The 17,111-nt window shown below is 39.3% G+C and overlaps 1 protein-coding gene across 15 annotated transcripts in view; it reads left to right on the forward strand.

The window, feature by feature from the left end:
* LOC124186979 overlaps positions 1–16,618 on the forward strand; it is a 28,168-nt gene extending 11,550 nt beyond the window's left edge. For 4 of the 15 annotated variants that reach the window (XM_046579180.1, XM_046579177.1, XM_046579179.1 and 1 more), the window contains exons 2-22: positions 461–748; positions 1,404–1,865; positions 2,203–2,779; positions 2,865–3,131; positions 3,402–3,513; positions 3,618–3,821; positions 3,934–4,049; positions 4,139–5,160; positions 5,852–6,077; positions 6,813–6,893; positions 7,619–7,917; positions 8,151–8,588; positions 8,680–8,992; positions 9,095–9,417; positions 9,531–9,759; positions 10,148–10,354; positions 10,493–10,768; positions 10,841–11,048; positions 11,128–11,339; positions 11,438–11,920; positions 12,669–16,618. In XM_046579180.1, the coding sequence (XP_046435136.1) occupies positions 668–748; positions 1,404–1,865; positions 2,203–2,779; positions 2,865–3,131; positions 3,402–3,513; positions 3,618–3,821; positions 3,934–4,049; positions 4,139–5,160; positions 5,852–6,077; positions 6,813–6,893; positions 7,619–7,917; positions 8,151–8,588; positions 8,680–8,992; positions 9,095–9,417; positions 9,531–9,759; positions 10,148–10,354; positions 10,493–10,768; positions 10,841–11,048; positions 11,128–11,339; positions 11,438–11,920; positions 12,669–12,742 (6,210 nt within the window). In that variant the 5' untranslated portion in view covers positions 461–667 and the 3' untranslated portion in view covers positions 12,743–16,618. Of the gene's footprint in view, positions 1–460; positions 749–1,398; positions 1,866–2,202; positions 2,780–2,864; positions 3,132–3,401; positions 3,514–3,617; positions 3,822–3,933; positions 4,050–4,138; positions 5,161–5,851; positions 6,078–6,812; positions 6,894–7,618; positions 7,918–8,150; positions 8,589–8,679; positions 8,993–9,094; positions 9,418–9,530; positions 9,760–10,147; positions 10,355–10,492; positions 10,769–10,840; positions 11,049–11,127; positions 11,340–11,437; positions 11,921–12,654 lie in introns of all 15 variants that reach the window. The other 11 variants (XM_046579190.1, XM_046579188.1, XM_046579184.1 and 8 more) reach the window with 11 other exon arrangements.
* Positions 16,619–17,111: the final 493 nt, after the last annotated feature.

Raw genomic sequence — 17,111 nt, forward strand, 5'->3', positions numbered from 1 at the left:
TACATCGTGTAAATTCTTCCTCTATTTGTATTTTTTTTTTTTTTATCACCCAAACGACCACATGGTCGTTGTAACGCACCGTACAGAACGTACCCATTCTACTCGTGCGAACGTATCGTACACGTTTTACACACACGTACGTAATCACGAGAATGTAAGTTGAGTACAAAGTTTTTCCTGCGGGTAGCTGGTTTCTCGAGAGAATTCCTCGACTTGGAAATTACAGCGGTCGGTGATCACGCGGGGATATACAGTGTATACATATGGTATATAAACCCATGCATACACCGAAGTGAAACGTATGCATGCGTGTATGTATGTATGTATGTATGTATGTATACGGACACGCGTGTATAAACGTAAAGAATTATTAACGGGATAAATTGTGACGCGGTCTGTTGGTACATATGTTAGAACGACCGTCGAACCTAACAACGCCTGCAATATCTTGTTTTTACAGGGCAATCATTAGAAGATAGGATAGATAGGAACAAAAGAGACTGCAGTCCAAGCGAGACGAGAGAATTCGAGTATAGGATGCATGGGAGCTGGAGCTGGGAAGGAGAACTGGAGCTGGGTGAGGGAACGATCACTCTGCTGCGCCAAAGACGGAGACCAGAGAGCCCGGACTCGACGCATCCGGTCCCCGATACCCGGGTGCTAAGGTATGCACCCAGCCGTTGCCACCGAACGCCTACCTCTCAATCGCCGCACTCCGGCCCGCAGCCCCCTCTCACACGTGTCGACTGTAAGTGATGCCACCCTTCACCCTTCTCCCACCCACCCCCTCCCACCTCCGTCCATCCATCCATCCGTCTATCTAACCATCTGTCTATCTATCGTTGCTTTTCTGCCTTTCTAAATTTCGACACAAGGGACGGGGTTGAAATTCCGAATTTGAAAAATTTAGAAAGCTTGGAATTTCGATTTTTTCGCTCGCGAAACTTGAAGTGGAGAAAATCAAACTTTGACCATATCGTCAAAGTTTCGAATGGTCCGAAATCCGACGCTCAAAGTTAAGAGAGTGCAAAGTTACGAAAGGGCGTAACTCTGACAAGTCAAAGTTCCGATAGTGAGAATACTTTTTGAGTAAACTAGGTCGTGTAATTACATTTAAATTTTCGGAATTTTACTCCAACGAAACTTTACTTTTCGGTACATTGCTCTGCCGTAACTTGAATTTTCGGAACCTTGAGCCGACCGCTTTCCGACCATTCGAAACTTTGTTGTTTCATCAGAATTTGATTTCTTTGTTTCAAGTTTTGCCACCTAATAATTCGGAATTAGACGCTTTGGGAACTTTTAAAATTCGGAATTTCCATCCTGCCCTCAATAAAATACTGTCCGTATTATTCCGTATGAAGAAGTATATTTTTCCTTTGTTAAAAATCAATTTAGAGCAGCGTCTGGCCGATCCTGCAGGGGAAATGTTGACCGCTACTCATCCTGAGATGCACGAGAAGCGGGATTCCCTTGGAGTTGTGGGCCAGTATGGGGGAGGTGCTGGCGGGGGCGGCGGGCAATCCCCGGAGGATAAATGCGTCGTTGAGCAGCCACCCCCGCCTCCGCCGCCCCCGCAAAAGGATCCCTCCGACCCGACGATAAGCGCTAAAAAGTTACCGAAAAAACGTAAATTCGATTTGTCCGCTCTTGACGATATGAATAAAACCAACAACGCTACCAGCAACGTTACCAGCAACGTTGGTGGCGATCTTGTTGTTACCGGATTGCGGGGTATCAATACAACCTCTATAAATCAACCCCAAAATATTCAACATCCGACTCTTCTTCCGTCTCCTCCGCACCAGCAACCACCGCCGCTGCCGCAGCATCAGCAACAGCAACATCAACCCGAATATTATCAGGTAAGACGATAACATCGTACATACCTATGTGTGTTACGAGAGAAAAATCTCTAGCATTCTTTTAAGTACGATATAGATTCGTTTTGTAATTTGATTTTATTTTATCAACGATTAATCAGAAATGCCTCTTCCGAAAGTTTCTGTAAGATCCTCTAAGCATTTGAATGATTAGTTTCTATACTGACATTGGTATAATCAAAAGAAGAAGGTAAAAATGCGTGGATCCAACTGACTATCGATCGATTCGGACAGTAATATATAAAGCTACCAATTTGTACTTGGCAAGAAAAAGATTTGATTGAAATCTTTACTTAAAATCACTCGAATTTATTTTCAGGTACAACAGCCACATGCAGTTGTAGCTCCGCCTCAAAGCACAGCGGTGGATTATTCTTGTCGTGAAGAACCACCACGGTCTCGTCCTCGGTTACAGGTAGCACCGGCAGCAGCAGCGATAGACCTGAGCGAGTGGCGGGAGCACAAAGTGCTAGCTTTGAGGGACTCACATTATTACCCGGGGGTTATAAGCAACGCGACTCATGGTGATATATACGTTAAGTTTGACGGTGAGGGTAACCTAGTTAAGTACGAGGATGTGCTGGGGATAGGAAAATACGATGTCATCAAGGATTCGAGTCCGTCGGTTAGCCAAGTGACTGTTGATGCGAACGTTTGCTTTAGATATCCTACCACATCTAACAACCACGCCGAAACACTGACCAGTGTTTTTGTGAAGGGTACTGTTTGTGAGATAATATCAAATCCAATTAGTTTTGTCGTCAAGATACCTGGCGAAGATGATCAGAGCTGTGAATTTGTTGTTAAACGTGCCGACTTAAGGCTCGTCCAACCTCCGTGGTGGGATGAACTCGAAGGCCTAGAGATCGTTGATCCGCCAAGGGCCCAAGTAGTCGGTAAGATTTTGAATTTTTTTTTCACTCGAATATTTTCACACTTTGGAATCTTGTCATCAATAACATCAGTAATTTATTCCGTCAGATCGTGGCTATCGAAATTCGTTGGAGGCACCTGCGTCGGTACCGGTCTTACAGCTTCATCATGCTTCGCCGCATGCTTCACTTATTGCTCACAATGACGGAAATGCATACTACAGAAGTAGGGCGACGAGTCCCTTATTGGAGTTGCCAGGTTCCGTCCAATCAGGAAACAACACTTTGAACATAAGCAACGGAAGTAGAATATACGAGGATTTGGAAAGTGACGACGATTTGGGCAGAGAGGATATAAGGTTTCCTTCTGATGCAGGTAAATTGTTATCATATTTTTTTTTATGTCGAGTATAGCAAGGCTTCTCACATTCTCTCTACTATTTTTAGTTCTTTGAGTTGTAGCGATATTGTTTTCCTGTGGTCTGAGGTCATATAATTTAGAAAGCGTTGTGTGTGTAAAATTATGATTCAACCAACCAGACAAAGTAAACATAATTTTGTGAGAATGTTTTAATTTGAACAGCTTTTACATTAAGCTCAAGATAGGTCAGAGTAGAAAATAATTGTATTCGTATTCAACTGACAGATGCAAAATTGTCAGGAAGCAGTAAAAGGAGCAGTATGCAAAGCCGTGGAAGTACAAGCAGCCTTGTCGAGCAACGCAGTATAACTCCTCGTTCCCAGGCGGCCACACCCAGGCAAGTGAAACAAATAAACGACGAGACGGAGCTTTGATTATCTTTGATAAATTTCCTTAAAACACGTTGTAGTCGACAATTAATTTACGAAACACTATCAACAGATCTCAGGCGGCAACGCCACACAAATACAAAAAGGGTGACGTAGTAGCGACGTCTAGTGGAATCCGGAAAAAATTCAATGGTAAACAATGGCGCAGACTTTGCAGCAAAGAAGGATGCTCAAAAGAGAGTCAGCGGAGAGGATACTGCTCTCGCCACCTTAGTCTGAAGGGTTCAGGATTCAGGGGCACTAGCACGTTTCCCGGGTAAGAAGCCACGATTTTATTTTGTCGCATTATTGTTTCAAAAACGTACCCAATTTCAAGACAATTCGGTCGTATTTTTCGTTCCGTTATTTTATCGTATTGTTTTTTGCAGGGGTAAAATGGACGGGGAAGAAACCTCACGGGATTCCGACACGTCTCCAAACTACGCAGATAGAAGAATAGCCGGACGTTTCGACCAAGAGGAAACTGAGGCCGCAAACATGCTTGGTAAGCTCCTCCTTTTCCCACCAATTACAGCTCATAGGCACGAAAAAGTGCATTTACAAAATCATCTCTAACGACATTTCTCATTTCAGTATCACTGGGGAGTTCGCGTTCAGCAACCCCGGCCTTTTCACCTACGGGACAGTCCTCTGTATCGCCGTGTATAAATCAGAGTCCCGTTCCGTTGTTGGGTCTGAATCAGAACGTCTTCATGCCAATATCGAGTCCAGCGCATCACCCTCCTCCCATAATATCACCTGGTGCGAAATGGAAGCATTCCCCTACCCAACCGAATTTCGCGGGTCAGTATCAGCAGGCCGTAATTAGACCAGAGCTAGTCAGGCCGAACGGGAGACCAGGTCAAACACCACCAGCAAGCATCGGCGCCAGTGTGATCCGGATTTCACCCGTTAGTAGATTATTGGCAAGCCAGAGTTTAAGCATCCCTACATGGCCCGATCAAAGTCCGCCTCAAAGGCATCCGTCAGTTGTTACGTCGTTGGCTCAGCAACAGCAACAACAGCAGCAGCAGCAACAGCAGCAACAGCAACAACAACAACAACAACAACAACAACAACAACAACAACAACAACAACAACAACAACAACAACAACAGCACCAACAACAACACCAACACCAACATCAGCAGCAACAACAACAGCAGCATCAGCAGCAACAAAGCATAATATTGCAGCATGCCCTGACTTCTAACAACGGTTTTTCGAACCATTCGGAAGTGACGCAATCTAACAATCAGCTATTGAAGCCACCCCACTCACCCCATGTTCCACTCTCGGTAACACCAGGGCAGAATCTAACCATGATTCATAAACCTCAAGACCAACCCGTCGACTACGCTCAACCTTTGACCCAGACTCAGACAATGTATTTAATGCCTCATCAACATGAGAAAAAGTATGTGATAAAAAGCACTACTATGGAAGCAACGCCATTGTCTAGTGGACATTTGGTTAGTAATCAAGACGACAAGTATAGACAAACGATGATTAATCATTTGGGACAATTACCACCCTTACATCAAACACAGTGTCAACCCCCCCAGTCACCGGCAGCTCAGTCCGTCCACGTTGAAAAAATGTCTGCTCTCCAACAGGTGAGTGTTAACAGTGTTGTTATTGATTATGATTTTGGTTGGATGTACGCGCGATTTGGCACCATATTTTCTGTGATCTAAAACTCTGCTATACGGTGGGATGGTTATGAACATGCACTAGCCTCTATACATATGCATAATAATTTTGGGGATGTTATTTTTGTCGAATTAGATTTTTTTTTCTTTTCCCCCCTCTTTGCGAGTGAATTCTTTGATTTTATTTTACTCGGTAATGTCAAGGACAATTTTGGATTAGGTGAACCACGGATGAGACCTGGGAGGAAAGAAGGGGGGGAGAAGACTTTAAATTAAATTGTGGAGACACGGACAGCGAAGGCTTGCGAGACGGTCGGGGGACGTACGTTGTTAAATGCTTGTAAAGATAAAAGTTTATCGACCCCGTAAGAGGCGTAGGACGTCTCCCTTCCTTCTTTCGTTCAAAGGATCAGCCGCACGAGTGCAGGTACACATGTACTAATAATATGAACTGAAATGTTAGAAATTTCAACTGTAGTTGGCTGTTTATTCTGAAAAATTATGAGAGCGCGTCGCGTGTAAACTCCGCCTTTATAAAATCATTTGGACCGCGTATATATGTACAATGACATTGTTTCGTTGAAAAAAATGAATTCTTTTTATCTAGCAAGCCAGATCCCTGAAGTAGGCATACAAAATGCATTCTTTTTTTCAGGTCAGCAAAGTAACCCTTCCGCTTCATCTTTCATCTCACGTGGACTCCCAGAGGACTTTGTCGACACCGGCAACCATTGTGATGTCTGCTACGACAACCATTAATGACTCGGCACCACCAACCAGCGTTTTCCAACCCGTCATCGTTCAACCAAGTCACTTGACTCCAATGGCAAAAATCCAACCGCCTCGAGAAGATAATCATCAAAAGAACAATGGAGTTCTATGTGAGTGTAAAACAATATCTTTATTTCCTATATGCTGCCTTATCGATACTTCTCTCCAGTTAATTTATTGGATTTTTTTCAAACTAGAATTGACCAACTCTTGTTTTCAAACCTCAGTTTCTGTTATTTGTTTTTTTTTTTTTTTTTTTTTTTTTTTTATCTTTTCAGGAAAATTTATGCTTCAGATTGGAAACAATTATTAATATTTTATAACGTTTGCATTTATTTGTATTATCGTATCCAATGTATCATCAATAGTACAGATAATGTACTAGAGTGTTGAAACAACTTGAATCTTAGATTTTATGGACATAAACGCCATTCGTTCTTAGTGGAGATGAAAAGCATTGAGTTTTTGGAACAAAAATCATAAAACTACTGTCTTCGTATGTCCTATTATCACACAAAATTTATACATCCTTGACAGGAATGGTAAGCGGACACAAAACTAGGTCTTAGTAAAAAAAATGTTGAAATATTCTCTATATGCCTACTTTCAACAGGATACGTAGAATATAGTGACTTTACTTAGAAAAATTACATCATCATGATAAGTTTCATTTACTAGACAGTAATTTTATAACTAATCGTGTTGTTTGCCTCGAAAGTTGTCAATTTCTTTTCAAGTCTCATAGAAAGTAAAAATAAAAATCACGTTGTATCGATTGTGTTGAACATAATCGATGGATTGAGTAAACTCGGAGAGTTCATGACTAAGTGAAAAGAATTTCACAGATGGAAGCCGCGATGTTTCTCCCGCATATCAGCCCCAACTCCCGCAACTTGTCACCAATGCTGTGTCCAAACGGAAAAAAGGTTTGAACCCTAGAAAGCGAACGCGATCATCGTTTGAGTTCTCTCTTGTTCTAACTACAATTCGAATAATGGTATTACTTGGTGGCTGGAATTGCGATTTTCTGTAATCATATAAGCAGCGATGAGATGTTAAATTGTCTTGTAAAACTGCGTACAGATGGTCCAATTTTATTTCATACATTTTTTCGTATTCTTCCAAGTTTAATTGACATTAAATCAATAGCCATAGTAACTGCCATTATTCAAAAACAGCGACATGATATTGAGCTAACTCTGCTTCTATCTCATCTTCTAACCGCATTTTCATGACTTCTGCCACTACGGTGTTTGATGTTGCTTGTATATAGGGTCAAGATGTTCCAACTAACCAGTTTTCAAATTTGAACTATGGATGTTGTATGCGAACAACGTGCGTACTTGAAGGTTTTCTTCAGAGTTATCAATTGAACCTCTCAGCTGATCTGACGATTGTTTGGATTAATTTTTTTCAATTATTAATTAGATGAACAAATATTGCGCAATGATTGTCCGCCTTCCGACGTCTCTTAGTTTGATTTCGCACCTTGCATTAACTCATTGTAATGTCTAGGGGTTTGGCAGCACTTCTTTCTGTTTTTATTATAATCCAAAAAATGATATTCAAAATGATCCCATCTAATTTCGCTGCTATTCCCATGCTGTTACTAACCACATTCATCACAACTAACCAAATAATTTCATTCCAGCTTTTTCCTGGCAGACGATAGTGTTGGACCAGCCAGAGGTCAGTCCGCCGCCATCAGCCCTCAGCCCTCCGTTGAGTGCACCCCCGATTCCTATGGGTACAGGCAACAATCCTAGCGACGATGGTAGCGGGCATGGTCCTGGGGCTGGCCCTGAACCCATCACTCCGGCGGAGGAGGATGATGACGACGTTTTTGAGACGGAACCGACAACCCCGGCTGAAGTAGAGAGCAGCATCAACAAACGTCGAAGTCAATCACTCGGTGCGCTGCACACCAAAGATCCACAAAGTCCACTTAAAGTGAGTTTCATTACTCATTTATTTCAACTCAGAGTCTTTTTTCTATTTAATCATTCTACGTGATCCAGAAGACCATTTTCTGGCACCAACACGTCGTGTCTTTATCCTACTGATTGTATGACCGTTGATTGATCGCTCGATCGATTGTTGATGTAGTCTATTCGTCGATCTGGAAGTATTTTTTTAGCATCGAGAAAAAATGACATGTTTTCTGTTTGCTACATTTTTTGTAGCAAACTGTGAAAAAACCACCGATGTTACAGGCCAAGGACCGAATACGACGACCAATGAATGCTTTTATGATATTTTCAAAACGTCACCGAGCGTTGGTACACCTAAGGCATCCCAATCAAGATAATAGAACAGTATCGAAAATTCTTGGCGAATGGTGGTACGCCCTGAAACCTGAAGAGAAACAGAAGTACCACGAACTTGCTTCGGAAGTAAAGGAGGCTCATTTCAAAGCTCATCCAGACTGGAAGTGGTGCAGCAAAGATAGGCGGAAGTCATCGACTACCGGATTCAAGGGCGCTGAACCACGAGGGAAACTTAATAGCACCGGAGAGGAAACTGATATGGGACCACCCTCTGATGACGTGCCTTTAACCCCGCGAACAGTCGACGAACCATCGGCACTCGCACCCAGCATATTCGAATCTCCGAATATCGAGGTAAGTTTGTTAAATTTTTCTTCCAGTCTCCCTTACAGAATAGTCTGTCTGTTTTTGCATCACATAATCGCAAAACATATTCGGTTCTTAGATCGGTGGTCAAGCGCGTGATTCTCGTCGTGTTTCCGAAATTCCGCTGCAGGTTGAAAACTCTGAGTCTGATATGAAGCAGGAGGAGGATGGTAACGTATCGGATGACGATCAAATGGTGATATGTGAAGATCCGCAACCGGAAATAGACTTGAAGTGCAAGGATAAATTGACAGACAGTGACAATGAGGGGCAGGATGAAAATGTGGAGAATAAAAATTACGCACAGGCGAGATGTTCGCCTGCTAGTGGTCAAAATCACGACGCACAGGATACCAAGATGGACATAACATGTAGGCCTAAGCCTATCAAAGGTAAATTTCGTATCTGGCGCGTTTGTTCTGCTCGAAATTAACATTATTCACTAACGACGTGGAAAATTTGTGATTGCAATTTAATCATATATTTTGTAACAGCCCGACCACCATCCGCCGGCATGGAGACTACGACAAAATACCATCATGCATCCATGGACAAAGGTGGCACTGTTTCGGTCCTTTCAACAACGTACCCTTACCACAGCCCTGTTAATCCGAGCGGAGTAACGGGTTTCCAGCCTAAGGGAGGCGCGTTTATAACTATGCCTGTATCCCCGAAAGTTGTTAAACCAGAGCCGGTTAAAAACATTGAGCAACAGTACAGTACGCAGTATAGTGTCAGTAATCTCGTTGCTAATATTCAGAACGAAAACGGGCGAACTCTACCGAAATTTCCTCCTTCACCCATCGTTTCACATTCGGTGAGCCAAAAGTTGATTATCTGTTTGACATTTTTTTTTCTCTCGGGCCACGAGAGTCTGGTAGATTCGCGTAATCTGCATGTTATTTCATGGTGCCTTCTTGATGATGGCAGTTACAGGTCAGACCCATGATGACGCTTCTTAAAGAACAACAGGGGATACAGTCAACAAACTCTATGCATCATATGCTAACTTCCAGTGCTGGTTACCAACCCCAACTCACCCTCACAGTAGTCAACAATGAGGTCATGTCAGGTTCAAAGCCCCAGCAAGGATCTCAGTATCTTGTCCAGGCATCGCCTCACGCTAGAATGTATGGAAACTTCCAGATCCCTGTTTCAGGTATGTGTTTATAATTATTATTTGACACGTCTCTAATATGCACACGTAACGTGCACGGAGTTTGAAATAATAGGTTGGTGTGTTTAAATCACTTTGAGTACCGTTCAACGTGGTAAAGCTTTGTTTCTTATTTGTGTTCATTCTATTTTCAAACGAAACTCAAGGTACATTGCCCTCTGAAAATGAAAACTATTTGACGCCTGTGTTTTATTGTACTCTTTGTCACCATAAATTCGTATTCTTTGGCTCTTGACGCTACCAGCTATATTGATGTACTTTGGCTACTTTATTTTAAGGAGCTTGTCCAATGACTCAGTGAGGGAAGAATGCCAGTATATTTCTTTTTATTATTTTTCTTCTCATTTTCTCGTTTACTCTTTTCTTTCAGATGCCAGTGGCCGTAGTATATCTGTTCAGAACTTAGTAACCAGTGGTAAAGTCGAAGCTCATAGCGTTATTGTGAGCAAAGCTTATCCAGTGTCAACTCCAAGTCCTGGTACACCGAGTTATAAAGGAATCGGTCACTCGGTTACACGACTTGCTGAAATTGAGCAAAATGATAATCAATCTACTGTAAACCATGCTCAATTCTATGGTAAGTCTGCAATTCAAAAAACCAAGACACTTCTGCTCAATTTTATCTTGTATTACTAACATCTAAGTTTTTTTTTTGTTAATGGGTGAACAAAAGTATGAACCTTTGTCAAAGAGTAATGTTTATATTTTGTTGAAGCAGTAAATGCTCTGAAATTAGATCAAGAAAGGAAAGACACGGTTAATATTCACCTTCCGGTACCTGGTGACAGTCACAAGCAACCTTCAACGCCGCATACTCCGCACACGCCGCATAACAACGATCATTCTTCGAACACATCTTTCGCAATGGAAGAGCCAAGAGGAATCGGCGCTTTGAACAACGTCGACGTAGGGACAAATAAAGCTCCATTTATGCTTGCTCCAACACCGGCGCAACTTGGTCGGGCTCCGCTACAGAGGAGACAATCAATGGGTAAATAACATGTGAGACGATGAAACGACCTATTTATCCAAATGGCAAATATTTATTGTATACTCTTAACAGCAATGCCTCCCACATCAAATGCGGGAGATCATGGGCCTCCGACGTCTCAGAATTCCGATAATCGGCAGCCTTCAAATTCTGTCCAGAACTTCGATCAGCTGCAACAAAATTCCAATACCGAGCTTCTGGCTGCGTCGTCACCATCGACGAAGAAAGGTTCTTTCTTCAAGAAGAACGTCGAGGACGGCATGGACAGGTACAGGCAATTGTATGTCTACTTGGAGTGTAATAACAAAGATAAAAAATGAGGAGGAATTGATCAAATCACATGTGTATAATATTTCTAGGGTTCTGGAGCAAGTTAACTTCCAAGAGAAATTTTCATCGTTGCCAGAATTCAAGCCAGAGGAAATCCAGAGTCCGAGCGCGATCGGCATTACCAGTGGAACAGGTGCATCACCTCATGTCTCTGTTACACCGGGACTACATCAGTCTAACCTATCTTCATCCATGCAGGATTATCGTAAGAAATCTGTGCAGGGACCTCATAGACCCAGTTGTAAGTAGTATATTTGAAAACTGTGTAGTCAAAAATTACAGAGTAATACTTGAGAGTGTAATTATAACTTTATTTTTTTTTGTCATGTTAATTAACAGTGAATGAGGATGATACAGAGTCAGACATATCAATGTCAGTCACCCCTAAGTCGACGAGCAGTGTAAAATTGACGGGGAATCAATTTTTTGGTCCCGACTTCAACATAGAAGCATTTAGAACGAGCACTGATCCAGGCGGCGATGTTGATCCGAGTTCACCGCGGACTCCGAAGACTCCCAGCGGTGGGGTTGGCGGTGCGACAACCGGTGCGAGCAGAGGTGAAAACGAACGAGGTCACAGGAAGGTACTGGAGCAGCGACGAAAGCTCGTTATGCAGTTATTTCAAGAACAGGGTTACTTCCCGACGACGCAGGCGACTTCTTCATTTCAGGCAAATCATGCCGATATATTTCCTACCAAAGCGAGTCTTCAACTGAAAATAAGGGAAGTTCGGCAAAAATTGAAGGCTAACTCGACGCCCGTGAGCGCCAGCAGTTTGGTCAGCCCGTTACCGGTGTCGGAGTCCTCACCTGGGGTTAACGGTAATTGATGGTTTTTCCTTATATCTCCTCTTAGATCCAGGTATTAAGCGGACTTAGAGGTTTGAGATTTTGAAACTTTGCGTCACTTTGATTGTTTATGACAATAATCCAAATGAATGTAATCGGCTCATACTTTCAGAGATGTTTATTGACATATTTGTGAATAATTATGTTGTATGGGATGGTTCCCAGGCCAATAATATGGACGGTCCAACATTATTAGTCCAACGAGGTAAAATTGAATTTTATCACGATTCCACACGGACGGGAAATCTAATCCGGAGTCCCTCTGTCTGAATCTTTTTATTGAAAATTATAAAAATGGAAACCGAAAAACGCTAAATTAAGAAAAAATCGGGACATTTGTTATCATAAAATCGTGACAACATCTTCTAAGGATTACATTTCAGGGGTGATCGATATCGAGAGGCCCGATGAAGAGACCCAGACAAAGAAATTTCGGATTTGATTACTCTGGACTAATTACGTTGTGGACCGTCCGTATTATTGACCTGGGAACCATATCATACAATATAATTATTCACAAACACGACAATGAACACCCTTGAAAGTATGAACCAGTTTTATTAGTTTGTACCATAAATTTGTTATGAACAATGAAAGTTACGCAAAGTTTCAAAATCTTGAACCTCTACAGTCCCCTTAACGTGCAAATCACTGGATCTCTGCTCTCTAGTTTCTCTCGCTCTTACTACCCTCTCGAATGTTTAAAGATTGAACTTCACAGGACCTCTTACTGCCCCCCCAACGTCGATGGGTGCTCCTCATTCGCTGCCAGTCGGCAATATCAGCGGTAGCTAGCCCCCACGCGCCAACTGTGATAGAAAGCGTACCCCCTCGCCCCGCAGCGCATCCGCCTCATAATGTTATGAGAACATCGTTATTAGAAGAACAAAATAATCGCATCGTCCGCACCGTGTAGTCTCTGTGAAACGATTAGCTGGGACGGGAGAAGAAGTTTACATTTTTTTTTAAATCTTTTTTTTTCACTTTTTTTTTTGTTATATTTTTTTTCCTATCTCTTCGAATTTCCTTCTCCAGGCGAAACGTGTTCGTGAGACTCGAGTGCTATTCTCCCGTTAACGTGGGCACACAATCGTTATTGATATTGAATACGGGCGGGGATGTCTTACATCGATCGGCTACGTGGTTTAATTAAATAATATTATGTCAAACTCCTGTCGAGAGAATGTTTTAGTTTTCTGCATACTAAGTGGTATATCGGTATCGGAAAACTGGTGTGTCTCGTTTTTATTATTATATCTTTACGAATGCTTGTGCAATAATTCGTCGATGAACTTTATTGGCTTGAATCTTGTTCAGCAAAGTTAGGATTCGTTATTTTGTAAATTTATAAAATTACTGCAATATCGCTGAAATATTTCAGAGGAAATGAAAGGAAAAAAAAACGTATTATAAAACTTTTACAGTTTTAAGCACGTGGTATGTGATTTAGAGTTTAAAAAAAAATCGTACTTGTATATGAATCCCTGGGTAACGCTCGAATCTTATATCTGATCAAATTTATGTCGTTACTTGCAACTGTGATTTGTACCCGTAGCCGAATTAAGCATGGCATAATTCAAAAGACGTGTAGCTGATTCTTGTAGTTATGTAGTAATTGATGCGGGGCGAATCGGACGAGGCCTATGCCAATGTTAATAATAATAATATTAATAATAATAATAATGTTATGGGAGAAAAACTTATAATAAAAAAGAAACATTAAAAGACGTGATCCGGTGGTTAAATGCGCCGGTCCGTTTTAATGAAACGTTATCGCTATTAAGTCATTCTATAGAATTTAGATTAACATTTTATACATATATCTACACTATATATATATATATCTTGATAATTGTTTAAAAAAAAAAAAAAAGAAAAGAAAACACGAAAACTCGAGAACAAAGTCCATAGAAATATATAAATATATATATAGTTATATATGTATTAAAATATTTGCACAAAATCTAGATGACGCAATCAACAAAAATGTGTTTTATATGATATAAGTGTAAATAATGGTATAGTACGTCTCGCGCTTGGGATGTTGCGTGATGACGAATCATTGTAATCATAGAAGCGATTTTTCGTTCGTGTTAAACCTTGGTGACAATGCGTTGAATTATTCTGTTAATTTGAGAAGGACATGATAAAGACACGGTGCCATTGTGTGGTAACGATGATATCCAGGGAAAGTGCGAATGACGTTCAATTCCCTTGTTATATTATTTAACGGTGTATTATTATATTAACGGTTAATCAATTCATTGCCCGATAGTTAATAAACATAGATCGTATTAATATGTAATTTAAAGAAAAAAAATATTTCCAATATTATTGAAAGTACTTATCGACTGTTTTTAAAAGGCTTTGCTAAGGTTCAACGTATTTATACGTATTTTATAGGTGTTTTTAAAAAATGGTCACTTTTGTTTTTTTTTTTTTTTTTTACTTCAATGGCCACCTTAGATTTAAGCGGTTTTATATTGGCTATATGATGATGTTTTTTTTTTCTTTTTTTTTCTGTCCAAGCCGTGACTCATGTATTTTACACTCGTATACAGTATGGCGCGTGTAGATCTGTTAATCAATTTTCAATTCGTCATTGATGAAAATGGCTTTCACATTCTAGCATGTTATCTACTTTTACCTACCACATATACATATAGATTTACATTTATGTATTCACATATACATCGACGCCCAATATATTTTGTTTTAACGGTCTTGTTTGAATCTATATAAATAATTCTTGTCTCAATTTTTTTTTCCTTTTTTTTTCTACCACAATTTTATTCGAAAGAACGCTCTGTAAATCGTTGCGGAAATGTGTTGAATCTTGGCAAAATAACGAAAAAAAAAAATATAATAAAAAATGGAAATATATTGTTGAGAAATTGGCTGTAAAATATAGATATTGTAATTAGCAAAAAATGTTCTGGAAGTGCACGATAAAATGTTCAGGTCTCGCGCGACGGCACGCATATATATTGTAGCTAAACAGCAGACAGCGCATGTTCTACATATTTTGTAAATAAAAACAATATAATTATATTATATTATATAAAGAAATAGAGTATAATAATTGAAGTATAGTAAAGGATATAGTCTTGTAATTTGTAGAATGATAGTTATTATTAAAAAAAAAAAACAAAAAAAAAAAAAAAAACAGAAAAAATAACATAAGAAAATATTAATCACTATTATAATTACTTCTACGAGTTTAGGCAGGATTAGGTTTAGTTTAATTACAAATAACTGGGCCTCTACACGTCATTGAAATTTTGGCTCGGGATTGTTTACTCCACTCCCTCATAATCAAATGCCATTTGGTTCACATCCTCCAGCCTCCGTATAAACTGAAAAACTTGTTCCCAAATGATTGATAACTCTTGATACCATTATTTGTGTGTGTATATATATATATATATATATATATAAATATATATATATACACACATATATATAATTTACTTTTGCTGCCCGATAATAATTTTTGCAATTACCGATTTACTATAATTATTACTATTTATTTATTATTATTAGAATTTTTTTTTTTTTTTTCGACACCAATTTAAGAACGCGGCAAGCGTGCTGCAAGCAAATATTGACAGAGTGAAGCGCAAATATTTCGCGATAAGATTTCTTTTTAGGTAATTTAACAATTTCTCTGATCATTGTTGCATGAAATGATATAGAAATGTCTTGACGTGTTCGTTCTACCTCATTTGTCATATCCGACATGTACTTTTCTGTAAAAGATTACTCATGAGGTTTTACGTTTACTTGAATTTTCTTTCTATTTTTTTTTTTTTTTTTTCTAAAATCTTAAAATCCAATGAGGATTTTGAAGCAACGGACTATTTCACAACTTTGATACTTTTAAGAAAACAAGAAAACTGAAATAGCGTACTTAAACTAGCTTCTCAGAACAATTCTTTCAATTTTATCACATATGTAATATATGACTTTTGTCACAGATTATATTGTTCTTTGATTTCTTCGGAAATTTGCAGTAAAATGTCACCCAGATATGAAATAACAATGGTTCGATTGAAAAATTAGCCATTAGTCCGTCATTTGTTGAAGATAATTTTTATCTTATGCAGAAAAGCACATGATAGGATTATTGCGTATAGTAACACGATGTTGTCAAGGACCTTATTCTATGGGGGGTGGGGGAACTTACAGAAGATGAACACTAAGACGCTCTCTGACAGTGAAATTTCCTTATGTAAATGGGGATTGCGGCCGATAAGCGATATTGTAGAGTCTCGTAAAATCCTCATCCTTGCCTCGCTCGAACAACAATTAGTAAAATTTACCACATTTTGTACTTGATTTAAATTTTAAGTAAGCTATTTTCCAGTATTGATAAGATTTTTAAATAAGTTTCTTGAAAATTACTACTATTATTATTATTATCTACAAGTTTTTTTTTTCTTATTTATACATACATATTTTTCGTAACTCGTTGAATAACGCGAAGAAATTTGGTTGGTGACTATTAGCCGTTGCTCGTATGACTGTGATTTAGAAAAGCAGAACTATAAAGGATAAACCGCTGGGCGGCTATAATAGCTAGCAGTTTCCTCGCTCAATAATTTATCTCCCTGAACATATTCGTTATCCTCTTTTTTTCTCTCCATTTCGTCAAAGGAAGAGAGGAAGAATATCCAAGAATTACATTCATAGAAATGCTATGATGTTTGATAAAGAAAGATAGGAAGAAAAAAACTCGACAACTTACGACGAACAGCGAGCCTTACCAACATCCAAATTATACCCTCCCCTAAATACTTTTTATATTATTATTTGTGTTATTGTATTTTTACCACGATATAATTATTAATTACTTATTAATATTATTATTATTATTATTATCATCATCATCATTATTATCATTATCATTATTATTACTGTCGTCGTCGTCATTCTTATATTTCTTATTGTTTAATTTTGAAATATTTCTAAAATTGTTAAATATAATACACTATATCAATCAAGTATAATGTTATCGAAATATGAATTAGATAAAATGAATACCACACGTACAAGTGATAATGTCTATCTATTAATCAATATATCCATGCGGTAAATTCTTCTTTTTTCTTTTCTTTTTTTCAATAAAAATACCCTTGATGTATGATGTAAATCTTTACTACTC

This window comes from Neodiprion fabricii, chromosome 7 (genome assembly GCF_021155785.1).
Source record: "Neodiprion fabricii isolate iyNeoFabr1 chromosome 7, iyNeoFabr1.1, whole genome shotgun sequence".
Classification (NCBI taxonomy): domain Eukaryota; kingdom Metazoa; phylum Arthropoda; class Insecta; order Hymenoptera; family Diprionidae; genus Neodiprion; species Neodiprion fabricii.